The sequence below is a fragment of the Pseudorca crassidens genome, chromosome 12, assembly GCF_039906515.1.
Source record: "Pseudorca crassidens isolate mPseCra1 chromosome 12, mPseCra1.hap1, whole genome shotgun sequence".
NCBI lineage: Eukaryota > Metazoa > Chordata > Mammalia > Artiodactyla > Delphinidae > Pseudorca > Pseudorca crassidens.
The window spans coordinates 63,757,228-63,768,427 of record NC_090307.1 but is presented as its reverse complement, the minus strand read 5'-3'; the positions used below and the strand labels follow the sequence as shown (position 1 = coordinate 63,768,427).

At 54.6% G+C, this 11,200-nt stretch overlaps 1 protein-coding gene across 2 annotated transcripts in view; it reads right to left on the bottom strand.

Moving 5' to 3' along the window:
- Positions 1-1,495: 1,495 nt before the first annotated feature.
- Positions 1,496-11,200, bottom strand: part of IMPA2 (inositol monophosphatase 2) — a 28,199-nt gene continuing 18,494 nt past the window's right edge. The window contains exons 5-8 of one of the 2 annotated variants that reach the window (XM_067699754.1): positions 9,467-9,575; positions 3,848-3,956; positions 3,111-3,262; positions 1,496-1,613 (exon numbers count right to left, since the gene is read on the bottom strand). In XM_067699754.1, the coding sequence (XP_067555855.1) occupies positions 1,576-1,613; positions 3,111-3,262; positions 3,848-3,956; positions 9,467-9,575 (408 nt within the window). In that variant the 3' untranslated portion in view covers positions 1,496-1,575. Of the gene's footprint in view, positions 1,986-3,110; positions 3,263-3,847; positions 3,957-9,466; positions 9,576-11,200 lie in introns of both variants that reach the window. The other variant, XM_067699753.1, reaches the window with a different exon arrangement.

The following is an 11,200-nucleotide window of genomic DNA, read 5'->3' as shown; positions in this document are numbered from 1 at the left end:
GCCACACTGGCTTGGCGGTGGTGGTGGTGGGGGCGATGCTGGTGCCCAGAAGGGAACCAGAGCCACCTCACCTGGAGGCGGGGGCAGGACAAGACAGAGATCTGAGTCCTGACACCACCACACAGAAGCCTCCTTGGTTATTCGCGAACCCACAGGTGAAAGCCAGAGCTGAGACGGAAGCTGAAGGATCCCAGCGTGGGGGGTGGTCTCTGGAGGACGGTGTGCCTTCAGTGGGGGTCAACGAGGGGCTGGACACTGGTCGGGGTGCAGGGGAGATTCAAGGCCCCGAGGGGTGGCAGGGGCACCAAGTGGCCGCTGAGGCTCCCCACCTGCATGCAGCCTGCGGTCCTCGTGTGGGTATCAAAGGTGGGTCCTCATGCACAGCAGGCATGAGACGCCCTAGTCCCAAAGGAGACCCCAGTCCTCACGTGTCTGAGCCCTTTACCTGTGTGCCTTTCGGGACATCACCTGTCACCCCATTCAGATCAGATCAGAAAACTCCTTCCTAAAGATAGTGAATGTATCAATCAGTAACCCAAGGGGAGGTGGAGGTGAGGCCTCTGGGGATTGGCTTGGAGAGGGAATTACCCCCTGGGAGGCCCCCTGGGCTCCACCAGGTGCGTGAGCGGGCCCAGTGCACCTGCCCTGTGAGCAGCAGGTGGCACAGGGGAGTCGGCGTCGTGGGCTCTGAGGCCCCGCAGTGTCCACAGAGGGGAGCAGGGCCGGTGGGCTTGCCGAGGGCTCTCCAGGGTGTGGTTTGGTGAAAGTGCCTGGGTCATTGCACAGGCCGAGCCCTGGAGTTTAGGTGCCAGGGCCGCTCTAAATACTTTTTTTTTTTTTTGCAGTACACGGGCCTCTCACTGTTGTGGCCTCTCCCACTGTGGAGCACAGGCTCCAGACGCGCAGGCTCAGCGGCCATGGCTCACGGGCCCAGCCGCTCCGCGGCATGTGGGATCTTCCCAGACCGGGGCACGAACCCGTGTACCTGGCACCGGCAGGTGGACTGTCAACCACTGCACCACCAGGGAAGCCCCTAAATACTCTTTAATTATTGTTGATTGCAAATTAGGAACACGAGGGAGAAAGCTAAGCGTGGGCTGGAATTTCCTCCATCCTAAGACTGACTTCCTCAACTTTTAAACTTCAGAAAAGACACGTAGCCAGCCAGTGAATATCCTCATTAGAATTATTCTTATATATAATTCCTCCTCCTAAAGAGGAAAAAAATAAGGCCCAGAAAATAATTTTCTTCGTTAAACCGATCACAAAAACATTTTAACACAGCATTTTAGACGTTTGGTTTTCTTCAGTCTGACCCACGTCTCGGATTTTAAATACTGACGTGATAATTACTGAAGTTGTTTTCATCACCCGCGGCAGGCAGATAGCAAGCATGTCACCTCTGGGCTGTCATATGCAAACTTCCCTAAAGAGCCTGTGGATTTTGGGGGTCGTTTGGGGAAATAGGCGACACACTTGTGGAGGGAAACAAGCAGAGAGTCATCATTTGGTTTATTGCATTCTGAAGTACCATGGGCAGAGGCGGGGGAGGTCGCTGAGAGCAAGTCTGCTTTATCAGCAGTTCAAAAGCCTTATTACCTGAGATTTGCATTCTGGAAAAAAAATTGCAATTGCAGTATCAATACACACATCCTGTGAGATCCAGGTTTTGGCCCCGGTAGGAGGGCTGGACCAACCCACATAAGGCTACGTGAGATTACAGAGAGGAACCACTGGACACCAAAGTCACCAAGACGTGGGCTCAGCCAGACAGCCCGGACTCCAGCCTGATGGCTCCTTTGGGGATCAGGAACTCTTGCTCCAGGTTCCCAGGAAGGCCCCGTCCTGGGGCAGCCCTGTCTGCTCTCCTCACCTCTCATCGTCCCGCCCGTAGTTAATCGTCTGTAGGGCCTGAGCTATGAGCACCGCCATTTCCCGTGTGCCCGCAGCAACCACCCTGCAAGACATGAGGTCTAGCGGCCCGCCTGCGGACAGAGCGACAGGGTGTCTGGGTTAGGGAGGGGGCGGCACGACCCCCATCAGCCCAGCACTCAGGCTGAGCCAGCCCAAAGGGTGGAGGCTCAGCCCCGCTCTGCCCCAACCTGGGTACCATCCAGGACCGGCACCTCCTGAGGCTGCGCTGGGAGAAAGCGGCTTAAGGTACAGCGTTCAGACCCGAGGCTCAAACAACGTTAGGTCAGGACAGGGAGCAGTTCTCAAACTCTGCGCTGCATGGGCCTCCAGGGACCCAGGAGGCCTTGGTGGGGGGGTGCTGGGGGTGGCCTTTCTGCTGGGCCCCTCGACGTGGCTGCTCTGTGCACCAGGTTACCGGGGCAGGATGAAGGCCCTCGACCTCCTGGAGGTGTGAACAGGCCTAAAGGCCTCGCTGGAGACCTCCGTGCACATGCGTGCATGCGTGTGTGTGTGTGTGCACGCGTGGTCACATCCAGGACAGACATGTCTTTAATGGGGATGGGCCTGCCTGGCCTCGATGCCCAAGGCTGACCCCTCTTCACTTCACACCCTCCCGGAAGCTCAACTAGGGCCTCCCGAGGAGAAGGAGCACAAACGGAGCAATCATGGGATGAAGGGCCCACCGCCAGCGCCAGCAGTTAAACGGAGCCCAGTGTTTCCGCAACAGGCTCTGGATTAAAGCTGGGGGATGATGGGCTCCACAGAGGACCCCAATGTCAGATGAGGCTCCATGGGCGTCCCCGGGACAGGGACGCTGTGGGACTCGCCCCCATGGGGTCGGTAACTGGGCACGGTGACTCTGAGGCAGAGGAACAGGTCACCTCTAGGATCCGTCACCTAAATCCTTGTCATTGGATCAGGGAGCATGCTGCCTGCTCTGTGGTCTCAGTGGACTGTGTGTGTGTGTGTGGGTGTGGCGGGGAAGTGAGTGTTTAGAAAACACAGCCACCCGTCCTGACCGTGGGTCTATCTTCACACCTGGAGGTAGGAAGGGGGAGGGGCCTTCTGGCCTAGCCCACTGCCCTCCCTACACGTCCCTGTTAGCAGAGGAGGGGGCCTGTCTGTCTGGGGCATTGCGGGTCTGTCCTGGGGATGCACCCCTGGGGACGGAGGGCGGGCTGAGGGCCCGAGCTCACCTGACGTGTCCATCACGACGCCGCCTGCTTCCCTGATGATGACAGTGGCTGCAGCCAGGTCCCAACAATGCAGGCCAAACTGGTAGTAGGCGTCGGCGGCGCCCGAGGCCAGGTGGCAGAGCGCCAAGGTGGAGCTGCCGATGACTCGGACCCTGGTGGAGAGGGGAAACATACTGAATGGCTCTGCTCCAGTGCCCGCCCCCTCCACTGCAGGCACCCCCAGGAGCTAAACAAGAGCCCAGGGCCTCTTCCCAAAAGCTCGATTCTGAGCCCTGGGCCCAGAGCCATGCCATCCAATAGCACTTTCTGTGGTGATGGACCACTCGGCCCCGCGAAGCCACCAGCCCAAGGCTGTGGCACTTGAAGTGTGGCTGGAGCAACTGAAGGACACAACCTTCACTCTGTGGACCTTCAACGACCTTAGATTTAAACCATCTGGGGTGGCCACAGTCACAGCGCAGACCCGGGGGAGACTGGGCTGGGGGGGCGTCACTGTCATCACAAAGGGCGCTGAGCTCTGGGCGCACACGGGGCTGAGATGGGCTCCCACAGGTCCCCTGCCACCCCACCCCCACGGGCTGCACGAGCTCCCGGCTGGAGACCGGGCTGGCTCGCGTGTCACGGCTCCTGTCCCGGGGAGCAGCCTGGGAGCTGTTCGTGGGGCCTGGGCATCCTGTGGGTCTCGGGGAGGGGGAGCGTGCACCCATGGGTCCCAGTCCCGGGAGGGGAGCGCGTACCCATGGGCCCCAGCACGGAGCAGCCTCTCCATGTTGCTCAGGAACAGCTTCAGTGTCATGGGGTCTCGTCTGGGCCCGATTTCTGTCAGAACCAGGGCCTTGGAGAGATCTGTGTGGAGAGAATTTCTCCAAGTCAGAAACACCAAGGCTCAGTTCTCACCCAGCAGCCGGGTTTTTCCTTGAAGCGAACTGCACACCCGCCTCCAGGGGGTTTGCTTGATTCAGGGTCATCCCTGGGCGGCAGATGCTGCAAAAGTTTTTGGCCTGGGAAAGGAAGGACGTGCTGACTAGAGTCGAAGCCACACTCTGACCATCTCACCTCCCAGGCCCCAGAAAGTCCCAGATGCAGGGGTGGTGGGGGGCAGACCTCCCAGTTCTCTCTTTTCAGGGACGCTTACCAGCAAGAACTCGGACGGGTCTCGTGGCTCATGAAACCAGCATCATTCAGTCACAAATAAAAACAAAGTGACTCCAAACTGGGAACGCCCCATGTTTGGAGGAAAAAAAATGCCTCATCAAATAAATCTGCCTTTAAAAACCTTTCTTGGGACTTCCCTGGTGGTGCAGTGGTTAAGAATCCACCTGCCAATGCAGGGGACATGGGTTCGATCCCCGGTCAGGGAACAAAGATTCCACAGGCTGCAGGGCAACTAAGCCTGTGCACCAAAACTACTGAGCCTGCGCCCTAAAGCCCGCGAGCCACAACTACTGAGCCCGTGCCTAGAGCCCGTGCTCTGCAACAAGAGAAGCCACTGCAATGAGAAGCCCGCGCACCGCAACGAAGAGTAGCCCCCGCTCGCCGCAACTAGAGAAAGCCCGCGCGGACAGCAATGGAGACCCAACACAGCCAAAAATAAATTTTAAAAATAATAATAATAAAAGCTTTTCGCTAGCTGCCGTGATGACAAAGATGGAAACATCATCCCTGTGGAGGAAGTGACTGCTAAGCAACGTCTTTGGAAAGGGGTCCTCGGGAGTAACCCCCCAGCATCGGGGGTAGATGCTGTGGCCATCAGACACAGGAAAGTGGCTGCAGGCGGGCCGGGCCTGACTCATTGCGGGGGTCATAGCACTGTCCCTCTTGGCCACACACACAATCACATCTAGATCTAGTGTCCTGTCTCGTCAGGCCTTGCCGTTCAGGCAGGATCAGCCACTCCCGTGTGTTCAGTTGAGAGAACAAATCCTCTCCGTGAAGTGGAGGAAAACCACGCCCATAGGTAACCTCACTCCCTGGGGTCCAATCCCCCCTGACTCCCATAAAGTCACCTCCCACCAGGGACAGACCACTGGGAGAAGACACTGAGTCTGTACCATTTCCCCTTTTCTCACACTGGAGGCTCTCATTTTATATTGTAAAGACTTCCTGAGACCTGGCACCACAGCTGGGCCAGTGACCAGCCCTGCCATGTGTCTGGTGGCGGCTCGGGCTCTACCCACACGAGGGGCACAGGGCGGCGGCTCCAGGATCTCCGGGGACAGGACCCAGTCTGCCCTCCAGAGCTCACCTCCCGACCCCACCCTCACTGGGCTGCAAGCTGAGAGGGCACCTTCCCACGGAAAAAAGACTTGTTTTGAAGAAAAAGACCTCAACAGGGCCAGGCACAGTGGGTGACCTGCAGGAGGTCGTGAGGCCCAGACCTTGACTCAAGCTTGTCTGGTGATGATGCCAAAGAAAGGGTTTCTTCCCGTAGTTTTTCATCTGTGAGAAGACACCTCTGTGCCCAGTGTCCCCCGCCCCCCAGCTGCAGTGTATCCACTCTTCCTCATGCTTGCACAGTGGTGTTTTTAAATGAAACCCAGACAATTAAGAAGTCATCTGAACTCTGCCACCTGAGGCAAAATACTTTCTACTGTTTTCTTTTGCCCAGATAATGAAACAAAGGTAAAAATGGCAATCCCCTCTACTTAATATTGTCTTATACTATGATTAATTCTGACTAGCTCTCCACAATTACTATGACTTACTATGACTTTTATTACCTTTCAAACTATTTTTATCATAATAGTTTAGCTCTTAACCAAATACTAATATATATATATAATTTAAAATATTCTGTGACTTCATGGGTGTGTGTGTGGGGGGCACGGGGACCTATTGCTTAATGGGGTCAGAGTTTCTATTTGCAGCGATAAATAATTTGGAAATAGAGGAAATGGATGCACAAGATCGTGAATGTAATTAATGCCACTGAATTGTACACTTAAAAATGGTTAGAACGGCAATTATTATGTTATATATATTTTACCACTATAAAAAAAATCAAATAGATTTTGAAGCAGGGCATCTATGCATCCTCTTTCAATAAACAAATTTTAGGGTGAAAAAATAGTCCATGACTTCCAACAGTTTGAAAACCCTTTTTCTGGTTGAGGAGCAGAGCACTGTTGTCTTGAGAGAGATTTTACAACTTAGAGGTGAGAGAAGCAAGTCCTCTGTCTGCCCTGAAATACGTCCTTACAGGAAAGAGGTGACTGTGCCTTGAAGCGTGGGCATGAGCGCAGGTCGTGCAGCTCCCGTGATGGCCTCGGACCAGCATGTGTGACACACGTGCTTGGGCTTCCAGATCCTTGCAGACCGTGAGCTCCTCACACGAAAAGTAGTATTAGCTGTACTTCACTGAAAACCCCAGAACTAGACAGAAAGTTGGCTGGGGGCTGTGAGGGAGAGGCAGAGAGTGACCAACGGGAAGGGGTTACCCCGGAGCCACCCAAACACGGGGCACCAGGAATGTAACGCCACTGAATTATTCACTTTACAACAGCTAATTTCATGTTACGCGACCTTCACCTCAATACATTATGTTCAAAAATAAATAATTGGAAAAAAAAAAAGTATTGTTCAGAATCCTGGAGAAGACTGCCCTGGAAACCTATGTAACCTCTTCCAAATCCCCTCTGACAAGAAAACAGAGCAGCTGGGAGAGCAAAACACAAACCACAGACAAAAATCATCTACAAAAACCTACATCCACAAGGGCGTATCCAGGCCCCAGAGGGCAAGTGGGCGGGCAAACCCCTGACAGCTACTACGACCTCTCGTAACCGACCTTCCAGGGACTCTCAGGGCAGGACCCACTGAGCAGAAACGCATGGGAGTGAACCCCAAATTCACTGGACGGGAATCAGAGGCAAAGGAGGGAGATGATACAGGTAGCACTGCGGGAGGGGCAGAGCCAACCGTCCAAGGAAGAGGCCAACTTTGCAGGCACTTCACAAACACAGCAGAAGAGGGAGCCCTAGAGCCACGAGACGATGGAAAGTGTTCACCCCCCCACCCCATCACACCACCGGCCTCCAGAGCTCTTTCAATTAGAAAGAATGTAAAAGAATGATGTTTGAATCCCATACACAATTATCATAAGAAAAAAGAGAATAGGGAGCAGAATAACATCTCTCCAGTCGATCAGAGATTTCCAGAAAGACCTGTCCACAAAACAGAAGTAGCTGCAAGAGAAAGAAACGGAGAATCCACGGAAGAAGAACATCACTCAAAAGTAGAGGGGAGAGAACCTAGGAAAGGAAACAGTTCAGAAAAGAAGGTCAAGCTAAAGGAACGAGAATAAATAAACACAATAGATTATGCTTTACAAGACATGGAAGGTGAAAAGGAGGAAATTTTTTCTGAAATTTTTAAAAATTAAAAAATCGGTGAAAAAGGTGGAAAAGATTTAAGAGAAAGTGACAGAGAGATACGTACTGAAATGCTGGCTAGAAAGCGCCATTATGTCTGGGGTTTGTGGCAAGGAGTTGTTTGGGGTGGTGGGGGCAGGCAGCTTGGAGGAAGCAGGGTTGGCTGCGGGGGAAGGGCAGAGGGGTGACAGCAGGCTGTGATGGGTCATGTGGGTTCACTGTACTTTTTCTGTCTCCTTTGTATGTGTTTGCAGTTCTGCAAGGTAGAATTTTGAGAAAAAGCTACCAAAGAAATTCTGGCCTCATCTAATCCTTTACCGCTATGCAGTGTGGTCTTTGCTTTGTTTTTGTGAGTTGAAAACATTGCAGAAAGGAGCACAGGAAAGAGAAGGCAAGGAAAGCAGGGAGATGAGTGGTGGTTGTTTTAGCGACCGCTTCCTCCAGAAACGCATCCCAGAATTAATAGCTGGTTGATCTCGTGCGAAGATTCAAATTCCTTCTCTGATAATGACTCTCATTTTGGGCACCAGCGCCAGGCCGTTCCTGAGTGCCCTGTGGGTAGGATTTAATTTGATCCTCACAGCTGTCATCAGCGTCACCTCCCGCCCACGTGAACACTGAGGTTCCAGGAGCAGAGCTGACAAGTCACATGTGGAAGGTGTCAGAATCAGGCTTTGAAGCCAGGTCTGTACAACACCTAAGGACCATGCTGCTGAGGAGAGCTTTCCGTCACCTCCTGTAGAAACCTCATCACCCGGCAAATAGAAGACAACCAGGGCTGAAAACATCACCCTGGACTTTATGAGTCAGAATTTTTTAAAAATCCCAAGTGAGCTTTGGGACACGAGCACCGACGGACTTGGGGTTCCGTGTTGCAGAGGGGGGTGGACAGCGTGTTTGAGCAAGGAGGCCCATGGGCGGAGGGCCTGGGATGGGTGTGAGCGTGGGCACCGAGCCTCGAGTCACAGCAAATGAATGTGGAGCAAAGTTCACCAGGGCCTTTGACAACTCGCTCCCTCACCCCCGAGTTACACAACTGGCTGGCAGGCCAACTCCTGGCAGGCGCAGCTGTAATCAACACTGCTGTCTACGTGGCCAAACCAAACAGTCCCCGGGCAGGAGCCTGGGCTGGGCGGTGGCAGAGGCCGGTCCGTGGTCCTGCCGGGCCCCTCCCTCTGGAGCTCCTGCGATATTACTTCCTGCCCACCTCCCCCCCAACACTCGTGAGGCCTGGGCCTCCTGCCTCGCCCGTCCTTCACGGGGCGATCATCTCCCTGGCAGATCCACGGCTCACAGTCACCCCGGCCAGGGATCCAGACGGCGCTGCTCTCACCGGACCTCAGCGGACCTGACCTGGGCTGGAAGGCCCGTCTCCTCACTGGTTGTAGGCAGCTCGGGGGCAGGGACACTCCTGACCCCTCTCACCACCTCTCAGGCCAACTAGACACATACTGTCAACTCTGTATGTTACAGGCAGTCTGAGTGTAACAGCAGCCCTTTGTAAAAGCCACCGGTGTCCTTGGGTCCTGCTCCAGCAATGACAAGGGCAGGGAGCATCTGTGGTGCATACACCACGGCTCATGGACACGGCTCCCCTGCGGCCGTCCGTGTTCTCGCAGGGACTGAAGCCAACGGCAGTGGGTCCACATCCAGGGAGCCACAGCCCGCACTTGGGGAACCGGGTCACCAAGAGGCTCCGAGGGCCAGAGTATGCCTCTGACCCTGCCCTTGGCCTGGCCAGCTCGCCCAGGCCCACTGGGACCACGCGGGAACTAGTTGCCAGGTTCCTTCTCACATTAGGGATGAAAGGTGAGAGCAGAACAGAAAGGGCCCATTGAAGGCTCCCGGCCACATCCACATCCACACTGAGACACAGACTGGCTCGACGTCCAGCCCACCAGGGGCGCGCTGTCCCCGAAGAGACTGGACCTCGGTAGGAGATCCCCACCACTGCCTCGCGGAATGCGTGACACGAGCGGGGCCCACCTGTCTCCCTGGAAACGCGCAGTCGCTGGCCGTTGCAGAAGGCGCCCCGGCCCCTCCGGCCCGTGTACAGCCGCTCCTCTGTGCAGTGGTAAATCACCCCGAACTCCAGCTGTGGGGTGGGCAGGACAGAAAACAGATACAGGATGTGACACAGGGACCGAAGGCCATGCAGCTCTAGCTGTGACCACTAACACAAGGACCGTGGATGGAAATTAGCTTTCGAAAGGGAACTCAAAAAATCAGCATCTGGATTCAAACCTAGACCTGGACATGAAAGCAAATGTTCTTTTCTTAAATAACTATATTTAAAGATATATTTAAACAAATAAAACTATATTTTAAACTGACATCATAATCAAGCATTAGTAACTGAAAATTACTGAAAAAGCTTCCTTCTTCAAAAAGGCCTCTTTTGTTTTCTCTGGGAGGGGAAAAAGGCTCTTGTGACTCCAATCAAACCCCACAAGAAACCCTCAAAATTGCTGACGTGTGAAGAATTCAGAATGCATCTGGAGATCCAAGAGCATCACAGAGCCTGGGGCGGCCCAGGAAAAGACGTGATTCACCAGAGGGGCTGATCCCTCCCTCGCCGCACACATCACGGGGCTGTGGCCTCAGTCCCCACAAGCCAGTGCCGAGAGGAGGGGAGCTGGGAAAAGGCCTCCCTACACCCGGAGCCCGTCTGCCTCTCCTCCCGGACTCCCTGCCGTCCTGGGCTAAGAATAGCACGCGTGCCTGGCCTGTGGGGCTGCCAACTGACAGAGAAAACGAGGAGAAGCCCCGCAAACGCCCAAGGGAAGTCTGGGCAGGCAGGAGAAGGGCTCACTTCTGGGAAGACCCTCCAGTCAGCACACACCCAGATCCTGCGCCCCCTCCAGTCAGCACGTGACCGCCCCCCTTCTCAAGCCCAGGTCAGTCCTGGAACCGGCCGGCCTCTGAGACACTGAGGCAGGCAGCCAGGGCCTCCACGACGAGGCCAGAACACGTGTACCCAGCGCACACCCCAGACCGTCACAGGCCTCGGTCTGGCCAGTCAGAGACCCTGCCGTCAGGATGAACAGCCCCAGGGCCCCGAGCTTCCTGCTTCACTTGCTCATCTCAATGACCACATTTAACAGAGAAACAAGTGAGTAACTGACTCCCTCACCAGATCTCAACATTAAGGCTCTTGCTTATCTTCACCTCAAAAGTTAAGTTCTTTCTCACGGGTATGACTCCTCTGCTGCCCCAGAATCTGCGCTAACCCTGAGGGTGCCCTAATGAGGGCTCCCTCCGCAAAGCCTGGCCCCCTGCCCTATTCAAGTGTAACTGTAGCAACTGCAACGAAGGTAAGGCTTTTCCTAAGTGTAATCGCTGAAACTGGATAATAAAGCTTAAGCCTGGATCCAGCCTTTTCTGCAGGTCCCAAGATATGGCCCAGTTCCGAGGGTATATGGGAACCACGCAACAGCCATGTTCTCACCCAACAGCTAGAGGAGAATGAAGAACTAATAGAACACTGGGATTAGAAATGTCCTCCAAAAATAGGAGTTTCTTTTGTGTGTGACTCGATCCCACGCCCCAGGGGTCAGATGGAGACTAACTGGGAACATCTGTCCAGAACGTCCCCTCCACGCGGCATCGCTAAATGGCCACCGAGGGGGAGGGCTGGCTGGAGCCCCAAACTCACCCCCCAAACCGGTTTGCATTTGGTCACTTGCTTGGATTTGAAAACACGTGCTTGGATTTACTCAT